This window comes from Diabrotica virgifera, chromosome 7 (assembly GCF_917563875.1).
Source record: "Diabrotica virgifera virgifera chromosome 7, PGI_DIABVI_V3a".
NCBI lineage: Eukaryota > Metazoa > Arthropoda > Insecta > Coleoptera > Chrysomelidae > Diabrotica > Diabrotica virgifera.
In genome coordinates this window covers 251,879,742-251,905,784 of record NC_065449.1, presented here as the reverse complement: position 1 = coordinate 251,905,784, position 26,043 = coordinate 251,879,742, and the positions used below count along the sequence as shown (strand labels likewise).

The 26,043-nt window shown below is 33.3% G+C and overlaps 1 protein-coding gene across 2 annotated transcripts in view; it reads right to left on the bottom strand.

The window, feature by feature from the left end:
* Positions 1–26,043, bottom strand: part of LOC126888405 (neurobeachin) — a 2,163,879-nt gene that overhangs the window by 563,547 nt on the left and 1,574,289 nt on the right. For both annotated transcript variants that reach the window (XM_050656648.1, XM_050656649.1), the window contains 4 exons: positions 20,767–20,862; positions 15,563–15,684; positions 5,060–5,186; positions 2,321–2,440 (listed from right to left, as the gene is read on the bottom strand). In XM_050656648.1, the coding sequence (XP_050512605.1) occupies positions 2,321–2,440; positions 5,060–5,186; positions 15,563–15,684; positions 20,767–20,862 (465 nt within the window). The remainder of the gene's footprint in view (positions 1–2,320; positions 2,441–5,059; positions 5,187–15,562; positions 15,685–20,766; positions 20,863–26,043) is intronic.

Here is a 26,043-nt window from a genome sequence, read left to right as displayed (position 1 = left end):
ACTTTTTTATCAACTTTCCAACAATATCTCCAACTTTCGACGGGCAGTTTAGTTGGCGTTGCATCTTTAATGGAAAGAACTTAATCCATAAACAAACGTATTCAGCTTAACCTGCCTCGCTTTATATAATCTGCGAGTACGGAGTCTAAAGGGCTCAAAGTTGAAATTTAATATAACTAGTTTGCTGTGCAGACTTCCTAATCATCATCCGAAGTTTTGTAAATTGTGGTATTAGTGGATACCACCCAAACAAACTTGGTACTCGTTTCACCACTTTAACCGTAATTATGAATAGGTAACTTCCTTAACTATAAATAACAATGGAGGATAAACTTTTAATCTCTCAAATCGGTTAGAAAGTAGATCTTCAAAAAAAAGTCTTTGTCTTATTGGGTGTTGTATTTTATGGATGGTAGCACTGATGTTGTTGTTGGCCCTGGCGGTATTTAGGTGTTGGTCAATTGGGGTCCTTGTAGCGTTTCTTTTTGTTCCGTTTGGTATAAAGTTTTAATTCACATATTTCAAATCCATTTTGCATAAGGTTTTAATATGTGTCTTACAAGTATTAGAACGGTAATTTGATTGAACTTTGATTTCATTGAACTTCGGGACTTAGAAGGACTTAGAAGGACATTTTAATGTATCATCGATTAAAATAAACAAAATCCAATCATTTATTTGTGTATGATGATTTATTGATGCATATTAATCACTTTAGACGCATAATCGACGTATATTCGAAACTGTTCTCGCTGTTACAACGTATTCAACGCTTACTGACGTACTTGACTCAAAATCAACGGACAAACTCAACGTTTTTACGCTTTTGTCACATATTCTTCGTTACTGAAAGTTTTAGACATATACTCAACGCATTTTTACGTTTTCTATGCCTTTGCTGGCTATTAAATGCTTTCGATGCATAATTAACGCATACTAGATGTTTTTTTGAAGTGTTTGAAGGTTAATTGATGCATATTCGTCGAATTTAGACTCATAATCAACTGATACTCGAGGTTTTGTATGCGTTTACCACTAATTTGACGTTTCTTCGCATTCTTGGCGCAAAATAAATTAATATTCAACGTTTTTTAAGTATTCACCAATATATTCGTCGTTTCTTGAACATTTTTAAGCATAATCATCGCATCGTTGACGTTTATTATGCCTTTGCTGCAAATTCAACGCTTTGGATGCATAATAATTCACGCATATTCGACATTTTTTGAAGCATTTGACAGTTCATTAATGCATATTCATCACAAACGTATTCACAGCATATTCGTAGAATTTTTGAAGATTTTGACGCATAATTCAAGCTGGGTTGACGTTTCTTATGCCTTTGCTACAAATTCAACGCTTTGGACGGATAATTAACGCATACTCTACATTATTGAAACATTTCACGATTTTTCTTCTTCAAGTGCTATCTCCTCCACGGAGGTCGGCAATCATCATAGTTATTCGGACTTTGGAGACGGCTGCTCTGAAAAGTTCGTTTGATGTACATCCGTATTATTCGGACTTTGGAGACGGCTGCTCTGAAAAATTCGTTTAATGTACATCCGTACCATTCTCTCAGTTTGCGCAGCCACGATATTCTGCGTCTCCTATGCTTCTTTTTCCTTGAATCTTTCCCTCCATACAGAGTTAGAGCAAGTCTCTCCACGTGTAAGTCGCGTTCTTGGCGCAAATCAAATGATTTTTTATGTTTTTCTACCTATTCTGCATATTAGACAATTTGGATGCAAAATTAAAGCATAAATGAACGCTTAAATGATGACTATTCGTTGCTTTAAGCGCGTACTCGAAAATTTTCTACGCTTTTTGAGAGCCTTTATATTGGAAAATGACTAACGTAACCTTGTTAGACAACTATGACCGTTACAATCACCTCTAAAATCCTGTACGTATTTATCTTAGAAATGCTATTTTAAAGATCTGATCAAAACCTTGGACCAAAAATTGTTCGATTTATGCTATGTGTCACATTTGCATGTAACTCAAAATAGCTTAAAATCGAATTTTCCATCATTTTTTGAAGATTTCTGTTACATATACCTTTATTTTTACTACCTAGAAATGACATCATATTTATTCGAAAATATTCACATTTTCAAAAAATTCTTTAACGTTCTGCAGTCGAAAAAGAATTATTTTCCATATTTTGTTAAAACCTCGTTAAAAAACTATGTTGTGACTAAAAGTTTACTAAACAACTAACATTACGAATTAACGAATTGTCGATATGTCGTTCCACCTAATGAATATACCGAAATAACAAAGTGGCAAAATAAAAAAATAAATCTTTTTTACTCACGTCATTTGTCGAAACGAACCACGCCATTTCTGTGCTGGACGCTAATTGACCATTTACCAAACATTTAATTTCGCTTTTTGTCCACCTGTTGTATATATAAACGACTGCCAGCATGTACCACTGAAACACAAAGAAAAACAAATATTAGTTTTACAAAAAAAAACTCAACGTTGCATTACAATAAATGGTTCATATACAGGGTGTTTCATTAATAATTGTCCATACAGTAACTGGAGAAACCTTAGCACAAAATACGATGATATAACCTAAAATACTTAAATAAAATGTGGTTCCTTACTGAGTTACAGGGTGTTTTATCTAAAAATTTAAAAACTATTTTTGCTCAGCATTTAAAAACTATTCGACGTATCCTTTTCATACTTGGCAGGAAGTATACGTACTGTACAAGCTACTAAATTATGTTAAACAAACGTTTATGGCTGTTACCAGAGGCGTTCGAGGGGGAAAGTGAATGGTTGACCCTTTCCAAATTCTACGCCACTGGCAAAATTGCTATTTTAGTTCAATTTTTGGATTCTCCAATACTCTCTATGAAAATAATATACTCTTCATTCGTAACGATAAAGTAATTAGTTTTCGAGATATTTGAAGTTAAAAATGAAACGACACGGTTATTTTGATCAGTGTATTGTGTCGCTTCATTTTTAATTTCAAATATCTCGAAAACTAATCATTTTATCGTTACGAATGACGAGTATATTATTTACATAAAAGCTATTGCAAAATCAAAAAATTACACTAAAATAACAATTTCGTCAGTGGCGTAGAATTTGGGAAGGGTCAACCAGTCACTATCCCCTGTCGTACGCCTCTGGTAGTAGCTAGAAACGTTTATTTATCTTAATTTAGTAGGGTGTACAGTATCTACACTTTCTGCCAAGTATGAGAAGAATACGCCAAATAGTTTTAAAGTACTGGGTACAAATAATTTTTATATTTTATGAATCATGTCATAAATTAATCAAAATAACTGTGGCGTTTCATATTTAACTTCAAATATCTCGAAAACTAATGACTTTATCGTTACCAATGAAGAGTAAATTATTTACGTAGAAAGTATTGTAGAATCTAAAAATGGCACTAAAATAGTAATTCCTCCAGTGGCGTAGAATTTGAGAAGGGCCAACCATTCATCATCCCCTGTCGTACGCCTCTGGTAGTAGCTAGAAACGTTTGTTTATCATAATTTAGTAGAGTGTCTAGTAGTCGCACTTTCTGCCAAGTATGAAAAGGATACGTCGAATAGTTTTAAAATTCTGAGCAAAAATAGTTTTTAAATTTTTAGATAAAACACCCTAAAACTCAGTAAGGAACCACATTTTATTTAAGTGGTTTAGGTTAAATTTTCGTATTTTGTGATAAGGTTTCTCCAGTTAGTATATGGACAATTATTAATGAAACACCCTGTATATTATATTACTTATTACTCACTGTAGCTGCTTTTATTATAAAAATACTGCTTTTGACATACTAGAATATGACTAGTGTATAGAAATTCGCAAAAAGGTAGGATTGGAAACGAGAAATATCATCATAGTCAATCCCATTCTTCGTTTTAGTATCAGGGTTTCTCCCAGTTTAGATATGAGGGAATAGCTCCAAATAAACTGGTTAGTGATCCTTTTTATGGATGGGGATAAAGGATGATTAATTTACTGATAAAAAGACTATAATGAACAGCACTCCAAAGGAAGGTTCTTTAAGCCGAACGACGTCAACCGATAGATAGTAGGCTTAATAAGGATGGACCTGGCGAAGAGAAGGTCGATGACGAGGTTGTGCAAGATCAAAGCCGTGAGGATGAGGACAAGAATTGTGAAGAAGAAAAAGAAAAAGAGGATGATGACGACGATGATAAATATCAAATGAATGTAAATGACAGTGAGAGTGAATAGACTCTGATATTTTTTATGTTACTACTTATAGGCCTATTCGTTTTTTATATCAGTAATTGTAGGTACGTAATTAACATAATACTTGCGATCGAAATCATGACAATACCACAACAATACGATGTATTCTCGGGTTACAGGTAATTATGATATGACTGTTTGTGTTTACAATGATTTTAAATATCTTAGCTATGTCAAAATAAATAAAACTGCCGGGTTGCCAAATATAAATTTTAGTAAAAGACATTATTTTATTTTTTTGAGGCAACAGATGACTTTAGAAAAAAAAATTATAAGAAAGTTTTCTTTTAAATGGTGCATTCTACCCGCACCTTTAAGGAACGCACTATTTTCCGGGACGTATAGCCAATCACTGGGATTTTTCCTTTATTTTGTATAATTAATTTTCTTGCTTAGCTCCACTATTTTTTGAGTGTTACTTCCTGTTTTTGTGGTATGTTGTAACATAGCTCTTCTTTCTTCCACTAATTCTAAGACTTCCCCTCACATCCAATATTTTGATGTGGTTATTTTCAGTTTATCAATTTCACCTGGAATTCTTCCGCATTATTTACCTTTAGCTACTTTGTCTGATGTAATTTTCTAGTTGCGCGTAGTTTGAGCCTGCAGATTATTATTAGCAGTTTATGATCTCATTCAATGTATGCCCAGAGACAGATTACAAGATCAAGTACTTGTTACAAATTAAATTAACCACACCCATCACATAAATGAGAAATCTCAATTATTATTATATAGAAAAAGTAGCAAAACTTCTACTGAAAGTATAGTAAAATAATAATAAAAAAAGTCAAATGAAATTTACCTTCCTAGGTTGAAACTCGTATTTCACGCAGTGTTGGAATCCCTTTCCTTTAATTTTCATCGACGTAAGCACTAAACAATTACCTACAAAATGAGCGGTGTATCCTACTCCTTTACTGGTCTTAAAGCTGAAAATAAAGACAAAAAAGGTTAGTTGTCAAATAATCTAAACATAAAAATCATCTAATTCTAAACAAAAAAATTATTCTCCTCAATCCTAACATTGGTTAATTTTTGCAAATACGGAATAAACAAATTGAATTATTTAAAAAATATTCAATAAATCGTTTAACCTCTTATCACTATATGACCCAACAACTGGCCATGTGGACATTATAGCGAATTTCTTGCTAAATTCTCATTACCATTATTTAATAGTTTCAGAACCTATTGATTGATCGGTACTAAAATATTCTTGTGTCGGTCAGTCTTAGATTTACTTAGATTTTTTGTTGATTTTATGTCATCTGTCGTTTTCAAGTTACATTTGCCGCATTTCTAGTCATCTTAGCGCCGACAACACCGCAAAATTCCAATCCACTATTTACGACCGTAGCAAGACGAGGACAATTCCAATCAAACCAAATGGTCCGTTCAGTCCGTTTAACTGTATAAACTGTTAATTGCTGTTAGGTTTATCCTTGGCTGTAGCTCAATCCACATGACCCGTGAAACATCCTCGCTAGATTGAGTCAATTAAAGCTCAACCAAGAAGGACTTAAACTGACTGATGCAAATGACCTGCCAGGAGCAATGCGTACAGTGGATATCATGGATATGGAATTGCTATTAAACATATATCGACTATTAGCGCAAAGTATAGATCGCTGTAAATTAATTAGAAGCTCTGATAATATACATGGTGGAACAAAAATATACGTCATAAATTATATCACATATTCTGGGACCAAAAATAGTTCGAATTAAACTGACTCACCTTAGTACTAATGTGCACATAAAAAAAGTTACAGCCCTTTGAAGATACAAAATGAAAATCGATTTTTTACAATATATCGAAAACTATTAGAGATTTTTTATTGAAAATGGACATGTGACATTCTTATGGCGGGAACATCTTAAAGGAAAATTATAGCGAAATTTGTGCACCCCATAAAAAATTTATGGGGGTTTTGTTCCCTTAAACCCCCCCAAACTTTTGTGTACGTTCCAATTAAATTATTATTGTGGTACCATTAGTTATACTCAATGTTTTTAAAACTTTTTGCCTCAAAGTATTTTTTCGATAAGCCAGGTTTTATCGAGTTGCGGCTTCTTTTGTAATATATTTACATACAAATTTTATGGGGTTTTTGTTCCTTTAAACACCCCAAATCTTTGTGCACGTTCCAATTAAACTGTTACTGCGGTACCATTAGTTGAACACAGTGTTTTTAAAACTTTTTTTGTCACTTAGTATTTTTTCGATAAGGAACCTTTTATCGAGATGTGGCTTCTTTTTTAATATGGTTCAAAATATACCTAAAAATTTAAATTACAAATACATTTTTATATTAATACCAAGTCTCCATAATCGTACTAACCATTGGTTACCATATACAAATATGTGGTGGTGGATTTGAAAAATATTCAAAATATCTCGATAAAAACTGACTTTTCGAAAAAGTCCTAAGAAGTAAAAAAGTTTTAAAACATTGTGTATTATAATGTTGGTATTTGGAACATATCCGATACCGTATACCGTCCGGCGGATGATTAGTCACTGCCTTATGTCACTCGTTTGTTTACTCATTTCTTGTGCGGGGTGGTTGTTGTTCAACTATTAATAAAGAACTATAATAACTGTCTCTGGCATTATTTATAATATTATACATGGTGCCAGGTGTTCATGTGATTAAAGGTAAAGTGACCAATTAAGAAGAAAATGGAAAATCTTGTTTTTAGACCACCTGAGCCTCTAAGTTTGGATGGCAATGTTTCGGCCAACTGGAGAAAGTTCTGGCAGAAATTTGAAATTTATTCGGAGGCCTCTGGATTAGCCGAGAAAACTGAGAAAAAGAAAGTTGCTTGTTATTTAAGTCTTGTAGGAGATGATGGGTTGGAGTTGTACAATACATTTACCATTGAAGGTGATTTGACTCTTGAAAAATTAAAGGACAAGTTTGAGGCATATTGTGCATCCAAGAAAAATGTAATATTTGAAAGATTCTTGTTCAATAGTGTTGTGCAGAAAGAGGGTCAGTCAGTCTTTTGACTCATTCGTGACGGAACTTCGTAAAGCCATAAAAACCACAGAGTACCCGGATCAAGATAACATGTTAAGAGACAGGATAGTCATGGGCATTTTTGAAAAGGGCACCCAAGAACGATTGCTTAGAGAAACGTCTCTAACTCTACAAAAAACAATAAACGTTTGTCGTGCTTCAGAAACCAGCAAAAATTTATCAAAAGAGATGCAGGAGGTAGTACAGTTGAATGTGGTTAAGAAAATTGACCGCAAACCATCTAAGCAAGCAGATAGTGGTAGTGGTAACAGTAACAGCTCAGGTAACAGAGAATCATGCAGGTTTTGTGGGTACTCTCACCCTCCAAGAAAGTGTCCGGCGTATAACAAAACGTGTGCCAAGTGCTAAGGGAGACATCATTTTGCTAATGTTTGCAAAAGTAAGGGAAAACTTGGATCGGACGAGGCAAGTGGGTCCAAACGAAGGGTACATCATGTCGTAGAACATGAACAGACTGACAGCGAGGGTGAAGAGTTTTATGTAAGCTCATTAGACAGGCATGTTGGGGCGGTTCATGAGGGCAGCAACCGCATGTGGACAGAGGAGCTCCAGGTAAATGAGCGGAAAATCAAGTTCAAACTAGACACTGGTGCTGAGGTAAGCGTAATGCCATTAAATGTACTGAATCTGGTGTGCCCAGATGCTTGTTTGCTTAAGTCAAAAGTGACTCTAGTTTCATATGGTAGTATTGATTTTAAAACTAGATCTCTTGGTAAAGTTGCATTAAACTCTTATAATAAAAATAATGTAGGTCATGTTTTGACATTTGAAGTTGTAAAAGCCAATGATCAGATACCTCTGTTAGGCCTGGAAGCTTGTGTAACCTTGAATTTAATTAAAAGAATTAATAGTACACAGGTTTATGAAAATAAGGGTGCTAATTTTAAAACGTTTAATGATGTTATTAAGGCTTATCCAACTGTTTTTGATGGAAAGTTAGGCAAGTTTCCAGGTCAACATCATATAACTTTAAAAGAAAATGTTGTACCAGTGATTCAACGTGTAAGGAGGGTTCCTAGAGTTTTATATGCTAGAGTTAGATCAAAATTAATAGAATTAGAAGATCAAGGTGTCATTTCGAAAGTTGATAAGCCCACTAAATGGTTAAACCCTCTTGTCATAGTTGAAAAGAATAATGTAAATATAGATTTAAGGTTATGCTTGGACCCGACTTATTTGAATAAAGCTATAGAGCGTGAGCATTTTTTGATCCCCACAGTCGATGAAATTGAACATAAGCTAGGTGGTAAAAATATTTTTACAGTTGTTGATATGAAAGATGGGTATTTTCATGTGCAATTGGATGAACAAAGTTCAGAATATTGCACTTTCGGAACACCTTTTGGTAGGTTTAAATTTGATAGGTTGCCTTTTGGAATATGTAGCGCCCCGGAAGTTTTTCAGAAGTACAACTATGAACTATTTGGTGATTTGGACGGAGTGGGAGTATATTTTGATGACCTCATTATTGCAGGTTCATCTGAGGCTGAGCATGACCAAAACCTTAAGATAGTACTTGAAAGAGCTAATAAGTTTAATGTTAAATTTAACATTTAAAAAGTGCAATTTAAGCAGCAGAGTGTTAGGTACATGGGTCAAATTTTTTCAGGTAAGGGAATTGAGCCTAATGATAATAATGTAAAAGCAATTCTAGATATGCCTGTGCCAAAATCAAAGGCTGATCTTCTCAGAATACTAGGTATGGCTAAATATTTGAGTAAGTTTGTACCCAACATGTCCAAAATCACTGCGCCGTTGAGAGAATTAACAAGTTTAAAGGTCTCGTGGCATTGGTCAACAGAACACGAGCATTCTTTAAATAGACTTAAACACCTACTAACAAGCGCTCCGGTGTTATTTTTTTTAATCCCAATCTACCTGTTGAGATAGAGACTGATGCTAGTAGGGATGGGTTGGGCGCTTGCCTGTTACAAAATGGACACCCAGTGTCCTTCGTGTCTAGAAGTCTAAATAAAACTGAGCAAAATTATGCGCAGATAGAAAAGGAAACTCTGGCTATCGTGTTTGCCATACAAAAATTTCATTTTTGGCTCTATGGCATGAAAAATATTAAAGTTTCTAGTGATCATAAGCCCTTAGAGTCAGTTTTTCGTAAAAATCTACATTCTGTTACACCACGCTTGCAAAGAATGCTAATCAGGTTACTTAACTATGATTTGAATGTGACATTTAAAGCTGGTAAATATTTATACATTGCAGATACTTTATCTAGGGCCTTTTTAAATTGCAGCGGGCTAAAATCAGATCAGGAATTTTATTTTGCTATTAATTCTTTAGTAACAGAATTACCAATGTCTGATCAAAAAAAGGATAAGTTTAAAATTGAGACAGAAAATGATTCACAATTAAACAAGCTTTTATATTATGTTAAAAATGGGTGGCCCTTGATTAAAACTGATATCCCTGAAAACCTGCGTCATTATTTTAAACTTAAAGAACAAATTAACATGTCGTCAGGCTTATTGTTTTTGGATTATAATTAATAGTACCTAGTTCTTTACATTTAGAGATGCTTAAATGAATTCACGAGGGGCACTGGGAATCGAAAAATGTAAAGCTCGTACAAGGAAAATTTTTTACTGGCCAAATTTAAGTAATGATGTAGAATTGTTTATAAAAAAATGCAAAATATGTGAAAACATTAGTAGAAAAAATTGTAAAGAAAGTTTACATCCTTTTGATATTCCAGAACGTCCGTGGCAAAGGCTAGGAGTTGATATTTTTTCTTATTCAGATAAATCGTATCTAGTAGTAATGGACGCATATTCAAACTGGTTAGAGATAATTCATATTAAAGATAAGTCTGGTCCAACCATAATATCAAAACTAAAATCATTGTTTTCCAAATTTGGAGTTCCTGATACTCTTGTCGCTGATAACATCCCATTTAATAGCTCTTGTTTTCGAAGCTTTGGTCAGGAATGGAATTTTATCATTGTGACAAGAAGTCCAAATTATCCACGTGCCAATGGATTAGCGGAAAAAGCGGTATCCATTGCAAAGAATATGATAAAAAAGTGCCTTAATGATGGCACTGACATGCATATTGCGTTACTTCAGTATAGAAACACACCACTTAAGTATATGGACTACTCTCCATCGCAGCTCCTTATGAGCCGTGTTTGCAAAACAAAATTGCCGGTTTCCAATGTGTTGCTACGTCCAAGTTTATGTGAAAATATTAAAGAGAAATTGATCGCTAAGCAAAGAAAGAATTTAGATTATTATAATCAACATGTGAGAGACTTAAAAGAGTTAGATATTGATAATAATATTACGGTTTATAACCATGTAAAGAAAAATTGGGAACCAGGCAGGGTTGTAGCAAAGCATGATTCACCTAGGTCATTCTTGGTAGAAAATAAAGAGGGGAATGTTGTTAGAAGAAATCGTGTGGATCTTCGACCATCACCCAATACATTCAGGGTGGAGAACCCCATTTTGAATGAAGAATTTGAAAGAGATGATATTTCTTCTGATAACAATCCACCCACGACGTTACCTATAATAAATAGATCCGCAGAGCAAAACATCCTGTCTCCCACACCGTTTGCTCAACCTTTAAAGGATAATGTAAACAAGGAAGTAGCACTAAATCAAGCGCCTCAGCCTTCAGCTGTGGTCATAACTAGGTCTGGTAGACAGGTTAAGAAACCTAGTAGGTTTAATTTGTAAATTAAAACCAGTTTTATTTTACTCCTAATGTTAAAGACCTTTGTCATTTAAAAGGGGAGATGTATTATAATGTTGGTATTCGGAACATATCCGATACCGTATACCGTCCGGCGGATGATTAGTCACTGCCTTATGTCACTCGTTTGTTTACTCATTTCTTGTGCGGGGTGGTTGTTGTTCAACTATTAATAAAGAACTATAATAACTGTCTCTGGCATTATTTATAATATTATACACATTGTATTTACGTAATGGTGGCACGATAATAATTTAATTGAAACGTACACAAAAGTTTGGGGGGTTTAAAGGAACAAAACCCCCATAAAATTTTTATGGGGTGTCCAAATTTCACTATAATTTGTTTTTAAGATGTTCCTATCATGGGAATAACACATGTCCATTTTCAATAAAACATCTCTAATACTTCTGGATGTATTGGAAAACATCGATTTTCATTTTGTAACTTCAAAGGGCTGTAACTTTTTTTATATGCACATTAGTACTAAGGTAAGTTAGGTTCAATTAACTATTTCTGGTCCCAGAATATGTGATTAAATTTATGACCTGTATTTTTGTTACACCCTGTATATTAGACGATGTTGAAATATTTAAACGGAATAAACTGAAACAACTAAGTTTTGATCGATAGCATCGCTTACAAGGATTGTTCCATAACTTACTACAGAAATCGGTCGAATCCATCATTTACTAAAGAAAATGTTGGTTTCAACAAACCATGTTTTACTTAAAGTGTCTTGCTCGTTGAATATGTTACAACTACAGGGTCTTCCAATAGAGACTTCTGAACTTTGACAGTTGGTAGCCATATTAGTCTAGAGGCAGGGCCGTTTCGTGACGTATCAAACTCCACGGAGTTCCAGAGTGTATTCTTATGTAATCTGACACTCTGAATTCGAATTTCAAAATTGCTTTTGCGTTGGAAGTGACGCAATAGTTATCTGATGTCGTTCGTTAAATTACTAAGCAGTCATATTGGCACATTCATAAAAACGAAGCGCTATTTGCCCTTTCCGGGATGGGATAAACCATACTAATAAATTTTCGAAGACAATAAATTAATGCTTACAACTATATTCACAAGAGCATCATTTAATTTAATGTTCTTTATGTGTCTATATTATATCATTTACTTAATGTGACAAATGGGACAAAAAACAAAAGCTAGGTAAAGAAAGAAATTAAAATCTAAACCATTGGCGTACTAATCATGTGATTAAGCAGGAAAATACAATTTAAAGTTTAAAAGTGTTTTTAAATAAATAACCCCCCCCCCCATTGATATTAAATAATGTGGGGATGATTCTTACCATGGTTAAGGGTGGAAGTTCTTCTTATTTAAGTGCCGCCTCCTAATCGGAGGTTGTATATCATCATCACTATCTTTACTCTATCTACCGCTGCTCCGAAGAGTTCTATAGAACTGCATTTAAAGCAGTCCCTTAAATTCTTCAACCATGACACTGTATTATCAGTCTTAGCAGTTCATATCGCTGTCCCCTCATTACGTGTCCCAGATATTGCAAATTTCTTATTTTTATTGTGTTTATTATTTCGTACTCTTTACCCATTTGTCTCAATACTTCCGGGTTAGTTTTCTTCTGTATCCATGCTATTCTATGTAAGCATCTTCCTGTAACACCACATTTCAAAGTACTGTAGCTTATTTATGTGTTCTTGCTTCAATGTCCAGATTTCAAGTCCATATTGCAGTATCGAGAACACGTAGCATCTCAAAGCTCTTCGCTATCAGTTCTAAGCTAAGGTCTTTGTTGCAGAGAATTGTTTTCATTTTTACAAACGCATTTCTTGCTATTTCTATCCTGGTCCTTATTTCTGTTGTTTGATCGTTTTTCTCTAAAATCCAGATTCCTAGGTATTTGCATTTATCAACCCTTTCTATCGCTACATTTCCCAAATGTATGCTTGTTTGTATGTTTGCTTTCTTAGTTATTATCATGTATTTGGTCTTTTTTATATTAATTTTTAGTCCATATTCTTCACAGAAAGCCAAGGGCCTCTAAGGCCTGTAGGGCTGTTATATATTATTGTGGATCAATCTATCAATCAAAGATAGAATAAAAATTTAATTTTTTTAATATAACGCGGGCACATAAATTTGATACACCCTGTATATTGATTTGTAAATATTTATTAGAAGTTAGTTGTCACGCAAGGTGGTTTCTCCTTAATGAAGTTTTCCATGAAGAATTAAAAACATTTTTGTAAATAAAAAGTGAAGTGAAAGTTATTTAGGATTATAATTTTAAACCGATTGTTTATTACAGAAAAGGGAAATCCACAGGTAGATGTAATTATTAGTTTTTAGAAAAATAGAGGTAAAGAGAATTGGAATTTTAAATATGTTTGTTTAATGACAGGAATATTTAGATACTTTCCGAAAAGTCATTAGTTTTGAGTAGAAATATTGTTTGAAAGAATGACTGGGTTTTTCGATTGAAACAGAGGGAGGTGGAGAGAGAAATGTTTCTGATTGGCTTGGCAATTTGGAATGGGGAAAGTTTCGTTTGAATGTTGAGATAGTTTTGGAAAGAGGAATTCATTGTGTTACCGGTATCCGAAAGGGGCAGTCAAAAGTTTTCGTGAGTAGTTCAGCAGCAAGTACTAGTGTTTTGTTTTGATAGTGGGAGTAGCCGAAAAGTGGTACGAGAGACAAATCAAATCGAGAAGAAATACCTCTTTGATTATGTACAGTCCAAGAGAGTAAGTTACAAGAATTATCATTATAAAAATTATTTGTGACACCAAGTAAAAAAGATACTTGGGTCTCAGGAGATTATTGTTGAGAGAAAGAAAGGAGAGAGTTTTGGAGTTTATTGAACGAGTACTGGCAAAAAAGAGGCCTGGCTTGTGTTTTGATAGTTGCTGGTATCCTGCTCGATTGTTTGCTGAGAACGGAGAGGGCTTTGATTGGTAGCCTAACATAATCAACAAGGAGGAGCTTATTGGGTCAAGAGGAGACATCATTCTGTGTGAATCAAAAAGGTCAGTCAATAACCTATGTGATATTTTCTTTTAATCAGAAGTTGAATTTTTTACGTAAAAGCATATGCATTTTAAGATTCCAACATTTCAAAAATTTAATAGGAAGTATAAGTAATTTGCGAATACCAAATTTGTTTGTTTAGCTTGTTTTATTAATAGTATCAAGAACAAAGCGATAAATATTTGTTTGAATTAGATTAATTTATATGGTAAAAGTTTCTTTTGGACAGTTATGCCCACAGGATTTAATTAATAAATTTACAGAGCATTGCTTTTGATAATAAAGGTATTTGTATGTGTTTATTTATGATTTTTCTATTTATTTCTTTTTCCTATTTTATCCCGATAAGGATCAACTAAGAGATACTGAAACCACGAGAGAAGATAAGTATAACATAAGATAATTTAGACATTTTTTTATATCATAAAAAGGCACCCTGTGATTCTTTCTTAATTTTTATGTATGATTTGCGTTAATTAAATAATTGATCAAGGAAATAATAATTAATATAAAAGTAATAGAAATCAGATCATTACAATATATATATATATTCTTCACAGAAACTGTTTGTTTTGTTTAGCAGAACTTGCCATAATCACGGTGTCATCTGCATATCTTATGTTGTTCATAGATCTTCCGTTAATTATTATTCCTTCACTTTGAGATGGTAATGCTTCTTCGAAAATGGCTTCACTATATGCATTAAAGAGTAATGGAGACATAATATATCCCTGCCTAACTCCTCTCCTGATTTCAATTTCTGGACTGGGTTCGTTATCTATTACAATTTGTGCTCTTTGATTCCAGTAAAGGTTTGTTACTATTCGTAAGTCCCTTTTGTCTATGTTTTTTTTTCTTTAGAATTTGGACTAATTTTTCATGTCTTATTTTGTTAAAGGCTTTCTCAAAATCAACGTAACAAACATGCACATCTACATTCACGTCCATGCCTCTTTGAGCTAACACATTAAAAGCAAATAACGCCTCTCTGGTTCCTAGTCTGTTTCTGAACCCAAACTGACTATCATCTATTCCTTCTTCCAGTTTTTTATTTATACGACCATGTACTATTTTCAAGAATAATTTGAGAATGTGACTTATTAATGATAATGTTCTGTATTGTTTTGAACACTATGTTAAACAAGTCTACGATAATGTCTAAGGTTTCATCATTCATGCATTTTAAGCTTTCTACTGGGATTTGGTCTGGACCTACTGCTTTACCATTTTTGCTATTTTTTAATGCCGTTTTAATTTCTTATTTTAATATCTTTGAAACCATATCTTCTTCTTCTTCGACTTCCATCTGTTCTGTTCTATTGTCTTTGAACAGGAAGGTGGAAGTAAAATAATCGAAATGTGTCCCATGTTAATCAAAAACGTTCCTGTAACTGGGTTTTTCAAAAATGTACTTTTCTGATACCTGTTTCATTTTCATCCCTTCACCCTGTACAATCACAAAACTTTCGATTGGTAGCGATTAAAAATGTATTATATCTATATAGGCCTAAAAGAACAAAGTAATTATAAATCTACTCACCAGTACAAATACGGTTTTTCTCGTTCGATGTTGACAGAATTGATCGGGTCCAGTCGAAACCAAGTCGTGAAGGTGAAGCCGTTTTCGTAGGGCCATTTCGCCAAAGGAGGTAACACGATCGCCTGAAAAACATCAGTGATCAATCAATCCAGAAACAAATCGCGAAAGAAACATAATAACAAGGAAAAAGCAAAATCCATCATTTTACCAAAAAACAAGGCGTTAGAACAAATCAAGGAAATATGAAGTTTATTTTCCTTCGAGGGCAATCGGAAAGTTTCGCAGAAAATATTTATACAGTGCTAGGCAAAAGTCTCCTTCCCCCTCGTAACAAGTGACGTCATAGTGACAGATGACGCCACTTTGACCCATAAATGGGACCTTATGGCAAGTGAAAGCTCGTTTGAAAGTTATTGAAAATACCTATTCAATCATACTAATTTTGTGTGGGTTTAAGTTGATTTTGAAGAATAAATTAATTCAATATTATGTAAAATTATAGTTTCGAATTCAATTAATAAAGATTCAAACGTCCGCCTATAATTACTTGTCAAAAAAGTTGACGTTGACGTAAAACCAACTAGATAACTGAAAACGTCAATTTTTTTGACTAATAACCATAGGGGGATATTCTAATCTTTATTAATTAAATGCGAAAGAACAATTTTATATTTATTTAATTTATTCATAAAAAAAAACTTAAATGTAAACAAAATTAATATGACTGAATACGTATTGTCAATACTTTTTAAATGAGATATCACTTGTCATAAGGTCCCATTTAAAATTATCGGCAAAGTGGCTCTATAACGTCATCTGTCACCATTACGTCACCTGTTATGACAATTTGAGAAGCCTATGTCGTTTATTTCCTCCAACTCCAAATTTCGCTATTATAAGTATAACCGTTCAGAAGGGGAGAGGGGACTTTTAACTAGCACTGAATTTGATATTTGATTATAAGTTTGACAGACACAAGTGGGAATGTATTTTATGATATCTTTTATTAAGTGTACAGTTGAGTCCGCGAGTCTTTACCCGTGCGTCATCATTTAAAGCATACGAAATAAGTCGGAAATCTATTTCACGCAACAACAACTGATAGAAAGTGGCTACTGTTCCGATTACGGGTTTTATTATAAAATTTGACGTTACCAAATATATAGAATGTCAAATGTAAGTTTTGCTTCAAAATTTTTGTGCAGAATTACAGCTACATTTGAAGTAGCTTAATAAATTCTTTTATTATTATTGATTTATAAATAAATAAACAATTTATTAAAAAATTCAATAACATATTTTATTTTTGTTATTTTATTCACTTTGACGGAAATCTAAACACAATCATTTCTTTACTGTGTGAATGACGTTAGCTTTGTATGTTTTAAATATTAATTGCCAAAATAGAATTATTTACCTTAAAATTTCAAAGCCCAATATAAAATTAGTTGTGAAAACAACTGTTTGTGTAATATAAAGAAACTTCAAAACGCAAAAATTCGACAAACCCGCAAAAAATTCAACTGACTGACAGCCACAAAAGTAAACAAAGCAGAAACGTCAAACAAATTGTGCTTAAAATATGAAAACATACCGAATCGTCTTTTTTTGTACCTATCTCTTTTCAATGCACTGAGTCTAGATGGTTCATAAAAATAACATGTGTTGTTACTTAATAACAAACGACAGCTGGTTTGTCATGAGTTTCATGCGTGGAAGAGAATGATGCTAGATAAAAAGTATGTGTTTTATCTCTTCAGGTATTAATGACGCACGGGTAAAGACTCGAGGACTCAACTGTAAATAGGCGACATTGCAACCGTTGACTGAAAGTTTTGATAGCTGAAATGGCATGATGACGTCTTCTTGTACTTTCGTAAGTCTGCTTTCTCAGCGACTCTTCAGTTCTCTATTGGTGTGTGGTGCAATAATCCGATTGTTTTTTAAACTTGTTTTGATATACTTCCTTACTGTATATACAAGTTATTAGTAAACACATGCAACAAACGTCTACACAGAGGTGATTCTATATGAAAAAATAATGACAGTACGCCATATAAACGTATGTCCACAAATGCTTCGTTTCCGAGATACAGAGTGTTGAAATATTTCTTACAAACTAAGTCACCAGCTAAGCATGATAGAACCGTGCCTTAGCCATCATGATGTCTATCGACGCGCACCACGTCAATTTCCGGAATACCAATTAGCTTCGATGCGGAATTTCTACCCACCAATCCAATTAACATATTTCAACGAAGGAAATTGTTTTCTTTGTACTTTCTTCAATCTTAAAAATAAATCTTGTCAATAAATATAATAGATAGTTTTAAATAAAAACCTTAAAAATGTGTCTTTTTCTTAATTCATGAAAAAGTCCCGTTCAGTGTGTAAGTACCGTCTTTAAAACGTCCATCTCAGATTTCGTTATTCGCTCATCAAATAAACACATTTTCCTTTGAAACGGAGCTTTGCTCTTAGCAAACCCAAATTTTTAATTTTGATACCTCTCAAATGTCTTTTTCCGTCGAAATAAACAGCCGGCTCGTTTTAAACGCTTTCCAAATTACCAAAGAACTTCTTAACGGTGTTTGCATTTGTTTGTGGCAACACCTTTACCGCCCTTTCGAGCTGTGAATTTTATTTTAAAACGCCATTCGTTCCAGTCGGAGAACGACTAAACACAAACAAAGAAATGAACTTGTATTTCCACTCTCTTTGTGTACTACACTCAAAAAGCAAAAAGTACAAGAATGCTTATGGAAGCGGGCTTATTTGCTACTGCAAATTTATAGTCTTAACACTTTCAGTGAATTATGTTTCGCAGAGCTTTAAATCACGGAAGTGAAATGAAAAAAGCGTGCTACAACTGGGCCAATTCGAGCTCTTTCGAGCTCTGGTGTCATGGATTCATTTCATATTTTACTGGATGTTACTTTTACAGTTTTACTAAAGCAGCATGAATAATGCTCTGAATCCTAGTTGAAAAACGAGATTTTTATTTAAAAATATTAAACAGGGTGTTAGATTCGAGGAAATAAAAAATGTGGGCGATTACACAATGATATATATTATAGTGGAGTACATCAGAACAGATTCCTTCCTTCCATGTAAAAGGAGTGCTAGAAAAAACATCTGGTAAAGAGCTTTCTAAGGACAAAGAGACTTGGTAGTGGAATGATGGAGTGCAACAGAAGGTTAAAAAGAAGAAAGAGGCTACGAAAGAATGACAGTCATCATGTTTACAAGTTCCTGAAACTTTTCTCTATCAACTGCTGGAAGTGTTTAATCAATACTAAAAGAGTTTTCTTCATTTAAGGGCGCAGAAACAAAATTTATCGCCAATGTGTTTTAAATGCATTCATTTTTTTGAATCCTGAGAAAACCAATAAGTATTTTTGAAAAATTTAAACGTAGAATGAAAGACTACATTATTACCGAGAGCAGAAAGTCCCTGAAAACTTCTATAATGTTTATTTTAATAAGTTACAGGGGTGAAAAAAAAGAGAAAATTTAGTGTAATTTTTAATTTCAAATCTTTCATTCAAAAGAGACTTTTTTGCAATGGCGGCTCGTGATTTTTACAATAGGGGAGGCTATACCTAACTGTAAAATATCTAGACAAATTTGCACTAAAAAAAAATGCGCCAAAAAATGTAATTTAAGGCCCCATCTTTTGACCATTTTTTATTTACATTTCATAATATCATCCTAATTCATAATTTCATGATATCATCATTTTAAAAATAGTTAGTCTAATAGTAAAAGTTTAATACCAAAGTTTGTGTCGTTTATTTGTTAACAATTCCATCTATTTGTAAATAGATACCTATGCATATCAAAATAAATACAGATTTTAAGTTTTGCAGTCCATACATAATAAAGCTTCAAATTTTTTAAGATACTCAACTGAATTTTGTTAATTCTAAACGCGGCCTACTGCGAATTCAAAAACACGATAAATTACCGATATTTTGCTTTGAGTTAGAGATATCGGAAAAAGTTATTTGAGCAAGTTGTTCCAAATATTATTATAACCCCACATACCAAATTTCATAACAAAATTCGCACTTTTAGATTTTTCATTATTTTTAGTCAGGACCCTAAAATTCGTTGTCCCGAGACGCACCCAACCACCCAACGGAGCTGAGAAGCTACACTGCCTCCCTTGGTATATCTCCGGGCAGCGTGTGATGGCGCCGTATATGCCACTGTTAGGAGACCGGGTCTCCTTAAACGCCTGCTGCGCTGCACGGAGCATTAGAAACGGAGAATGCTGGGCTTCTCGGCTCCGTTCGTGCATCTCGGGATAACCCAGGGTCCTGCCTAAAATAATATGTAATAAAACTGAGACGCGATCATGCGTTCTAATGCTAATGCTCCGTACGTATGGATAATTAGTGATAATATGGAATTTACACGTTGTATAATAGTGAGAGTAATTGTTGTTTTCGCGATTCATGATAAACAAAACAGTATAGAGTGTGTAAAAAATTTATGGGGAGGCTGAGCCTCCCTTGCCTCCTCTGACGAGCCGCCACTGCTTTTTTGTTGTTTTTTCTATTCTCATACTATAATATATCAATTATGATGTCACTACCTGCATCATAATGAACTTCATTATGATACAGAGTTTCATTAAAATACAGATTTTTAACCAATAGAATCGCGATATGGCATTCGCGATAAAGGTGGTGCACGCGCAGTGACCAATGGCGAGTCAAATACATACGCTTTGACAGTTCTCAATATGTAAACAAACCGTCAAACTGACAAACTACTGAATTTATTTGTGTTACAAAATTAATAAATTTGAATATATTTTTTGTTGTGAATGATCATAGAAAAAATAGAGTATACAACTTGCATTTAATTATCATTATGAATTTCGTACTCTATACGAAACTCGCCGAATACGGCTCGTTTCGTAACCCTCATACTCGCTTCATAATGACCATCATTAAATGCTCGTTGCATAATATACTGTTAAGGGACTTTAGGCCCTCGGTAATAATCTAATCTTTCATTCTGCGTTTAAATTTTTCAAAAATACTTATTAGTTTTCTCAGGATTCGAAAAACATGAATGCATTTAAAACACATTGACGAGAAATTTTGCACCTACGCACTTAAGAATGTTTAAGTTAAAAATTAATTTTATATTTACTGGCATTCTTTGTAATAAACAAAACATGTTTGACTTACCGAACCTTTCCTTCCTGGAAAACTGAAGAAAACATCAGGGCCTGTTCTTTGTGGCATCTGTCGCAAAACATTCAAAAGTTTTGCAGAATGGCGAGGCTAGAACAAAATATACAAATTAATAAAAAACATAAAATCAAAATGGCTAAATATAAAAGCATATCCAATTATAGCTTATTCTCGAAGCTTAAAGTACAGACACCGCTTCTAAATCAGAGTCATCCCATTTATCAACTTTCTTGTCTCGAATGTGATGTGCAGTATATAGGGGAAACATTCCAGTGGTTGAAACAAAGAGTTACGCAGAACAAATAATATTGCAAATCAGAGAAAATTCTTGTGCAATAGCTCACCATTCTGTAACATGGTTCCTTCACCCTTAACATTGAACAGAAATCCTACGAAAGAAATAATTTTGTAGTTTATACTTTACATCAGATGTTTGTGCTTGATTGACATTGAACTCAAAGGTTGTTTCTAGTTTAAAATATACAGTATGTCCCTGTAAGTTGTATCCATATGGAAAACTTTTTTATTATTAATTTTACGAAAAAAAGTTATTCTTTATAAAAAGCTCTGCATGGTCCAAAAGCTAAGATTTAACCATCAAATATCAAATTTTTTGAATAATATACGAGCTATGTCAAAAAGTTTGAATTTCACTCAAGAGTAAGTAGCTTTATTTTTCGTAATATTGGAAAGTGCTATTATGAAAAGTTGTTTGGAATTAAAAACTATCTTCTAATATGCAATTACATCCTTCTAATTGAAAAAAATTTTTTTTGAGAAATTATGGATAACTATCATTATTTTTTCAGTTATTTCAATTCTGATAACTCTTTTATTATTAATTTTACGAAAAAAAAAAAATAATTCTTAATAAAAAGTTCTGGATGGTCTAAAACTTAAAATACAACCATCTTATATGAAATTTTATAGGAGGTATGTCAAAAAGATAAATTTAGATCAAAAGTAAAGTACCTTTATAGTTCAGAATATTTCAATTAGAAGGATGTAATTACATACTGAAACATAGTTTTTAATTCTAAATAACTTTTCATAATAACAACTTTCGATATTGTTAAAAATAAACGTATTTTACTCTTGAGCGAAATTCATATTTTTTGACATACCTCGTATAAAATTGATAAAATTTGACAAAAGATGGTTGTATTTTAGATTTTAGACCATGCAGAATTTTTTATTAAGAATCACTTTTTTTCGTAAAATTAATAATAAAAGAGTTACCTATCTGAATTAAAATAACTGAAAATAATGTTAGTTATCTATAATTTTAAAAATTTTCAATTAGAAGGATGTAATTGCTTACTAGAATACAGGCTTTAATTCCAAACACCTTTTCATTATAGCAATTTTCAATATTGTGAAAAATAAAGTTACTTTACTCTTGAGTGAAATTCAAACTTTTTGACATACCTCGTATAACATTCAAAAAATTTGATATTTGATGGTTAAATCTTAGGTTTTGGACCATGCAGAGCTTTTTTATAAAGAATAACTTTTTTTCGTAAAATTAATAATAAAAAAGTTTTCCATATGGATACAACTTACAGGGACATACTGTATATGAGGGAGTAACGACTAATGTTAGGACAGGTGTGGGAGAGAGTGATAAATTTCAGGTGAATGTAGGATTGCACCAAGGCTCGGTGCTTAGTCCTTATTTATTCTTATTAGTTTTGGACCAGATAACAGCGAAACTACAGGGTAGCATGTAGCATTCCATGGTGCCTAATGTATGCTGATGATGTAGTGTTAATGGGAAATAGTGAAAGAGACTTAGAACAAAAACTGGAACAGTGGAGACAAGCTCTGGAGGAAAAAGGTCTAAAACTTGGTAGGACAAAAACAGAGTATTTGGAATGTTCATTTAAAGATGGAGTTACTACAAATAAAATGGTATCTTTGGATGGTGAAATGATTGTGAAAAGTAATAGTTTTAAGTACCTAGGAGCGGTATTACAGAGTAATGGAGAAATAGATGGAGATGCATGCAGTAGAATTAGGGCTGGATGGATGAAGTGGAAAGAAGCGAGTGGTGTGTTGTGTGACAGAAAAATTCCAATGAAGCTGAAAGGAAAATTCTATAAAACAGCCATAAGACCGGCTATGATGTACGGAACTGAATGTTGGGCAGTGAAAAAAGAAAGAGGAACAACGAATGCATGTGGCGGAAATGAGAATGCTTAGATGGATGAGTGGAGTGACAAAGAAGGATAAAATTAGAAATGAGTATATTAGGGGAAGTCTAGGTGTGGCACCAATTGATGCCAAAATGAGAGAGCATAGGTTAAGATGGTTTGGTCATGTTCAACGTCGAGAATGGCTGAAATGAAGATTCCTGGAAGGAGTAGGAGAGGAAGACCAAAGAAGACCTGGGGGGAGACGATAAGGCAGGACATGTTGGTAAAGGGGATTAACATTGATATGACCCAAGATAGAATTTTGTGGAGAAATGCAATTAGGGAAGCCGACCCCGCATAGGTATAAGGCAAAGAGAATGATGATGATGTTTTTTTTATCTAACTGTTAGTTAATTTTGTAGCATGTTCGTTATAAGTTAAACAAATAAATAACCAACGAAATATCGAACTTCAGAAATAAATAAAGTTTCAATTTAAGCCACAGACCGCATTCCATGTATATGTATGTATATTTGTATTATGTAACGATTTGCGTAATATCTGGCTTTATATTTCATTATAAATTTTGGAGAGGAATTAAACGTTTGAAGCATTTATTTTCCGTCCTTTACAAGCACTCGTACGCTGGGGGATGAGTTAACCAGCTAATCCAGGTTCTTTCAATCTAATATTTAACTTCACCGAGTAAGCTATTTATAAACTTACAGAGAATCCATACGCCACCCCCAAGGCGGCTGGCTCTCCCTCTTGAAACGTACACTGAAGAGAATCATATCCTCATCACCTGTAGAGTGGTATTGAAATCCGAAACCTGTTGTTAATATTGAATGCGAGAATGTCGAGCTTTCCCGAAACATACTTTCTCCATTTTCAAACGTAGCTTAACAGAGAAAATCGCCTGCAGACCGATGTAATGGGGTGTTTTATGTAGCTTTTATTTTATACACAGTTACAGGAATTTGATATCTGTTGAAAAGGTTTCGTAAATATATGTTAATTCAGAGAATAAAAATGTTTTAGCTTTTATTTTGCGTTGCTGCGAGTACAAAATAAGGCTGAATAAATATTATGCCTTAAGGAGATGGGTACGTATTTTCGGCTGCAATGCTATTCAAATGGGGATTCATTTTTTTCGAATCCTGAGAAAACTAATAAATATTTTTGAAAAATTAAAGCGCGGAATGAAAGATTACGTTCTTACCGAGGGCCGAAAGTCCCTGAAAACTTATATAATGTTTATTTTAATAAATTACAGGGGTGAAAAACTAAGAGCAACTGTAGTGTGATTTTTAATTTCAAATATCTCATTCAAAAGAAACTTTTTATTTATTCTAAGGGACTTTCGGCCCTCGACAATAATTTAGTCTTTCATTCTGCGTTTAAATTTTTTAAAAATATTTATTAGTTTTTTCAGGATTCGAAAAAAATGGACACCATGTCCGTGGTGATATTTTTCAAATCGAACATTAGCTATCTTTGTCATACAACGCACTGAGTCAAATAGAATATGATGACAAAACAGTGACAGTTTTAAATATTTGTCATGGCATCGGGAATATTTTGAGTTGTTTATTAAATAATATTGAAAGTGTATTTGATAAATAATTGATTTAAGACGTGAACTTAATAATTTTTTTGTTAAAGATGTTCAAAATTGTAAGCGTTCCATAGTAACAATATATTATTAAAAAATCACTTTAACACTTTTTCTCTTTTCTCTCGATTGAGTATTAGTTTTTGTTGTACATATGAATTATTATAATCACTGAATACATAGTTAGTGAAAAAATTATCAGTAGTAATTGCACAAGAGCTCCAAAATTATTGAATTTTTCCCGAGTGTCTTTGGCACTCTTTGGTGCAAACTTTGGCAGTTTTAATTTCACGAGCCGAAGGCGAGTGAAATTATGTCAAAGTGTCACGAGGGCAAAATTGTTGCGATTATTTCATGAATAAAACTGCTCAAAACCAAAATTTTATTGTAATTTATTTATGTAAGTACAAATTAGTGCAATTAAACACACAGTTGTTATAAATATGTATTTGACGGTTGAAAGTCATCACTTTTATAATTTTTAAAACATTTGTCATTAATGTCACTGAATGTATTTTTTCGTAGCAACGAAGGGCATCTGACGTAATATGCTTAACGACGGGAGATTATCAAAAATTATCGATTTAATTCAGACTTCTGTAGCTTTCTATTGGTCAGAATCTCCTATGAATGAAATAATCACATTTATTAACTGAATTAATAATTTGCAATTATACAAATAACAGTTATCCAAGGACATTCAAAAGCCATCTCTTTAAAGTTAATGATGACATTGTCGAGTAGAATGACATTCTAGTAATGTTTACATATCCATACCAGTGAGAATAAAGACAGAAAAAGTAGGGATAGCCGTAAAATATTTGCGAATTATGTACCGATGGCCTTAAAATGAAAAGAAAAACATAAAATATAAGAGTTGGAAGAAGTCGATGTGTGTGATATGTTACTGGACTTTTTAAGGTTATTGATTACTACATCTACTGTCTCTTGACACAGAAAGATGAAAAAAGATTGAGAATCCTATATAGAAAAAGAATTCGGAGGATAGCAGGCCCACTAAACTTAGGTACCTAATATTGAATTTAGAAAACTGATGAACCACGAAGTAAAAGAACTTTTGAAAGGAGAAGAAATCGCACAGATAATCGGAAGGATGGGATATATAGAAAGGAGAAATCTGGAAGCAGTTATCAAGAAAATCACCAAATGGAGATCAGTATCAGGCAGATCACGAGGAAGACCCAAAACCAGATGGGAGAAGCAGATAGTCGAGGACCTTAAGAAAATGGGAGTTAGAGAATGAGTAACCATAAGCTAAAACAGGAACGAATGGAGAAAAATTGTAGAAGATGATAAGTCACACAACCAATTACTGATTCCCCGCGACAAATGAATCGGAAGAGCCCAAAGAGGGAGGAAATCACTCCGCTAGGAGTGTAGAAGCCATGATGATGATGGTTATTACATCGATGAATAAATTATCTCTCTTCGTTAAATGTCAAAAACAATGTATTCTTTTCGTTGGGAATACACTGTACACTAGAATTACAGCCACTAGAC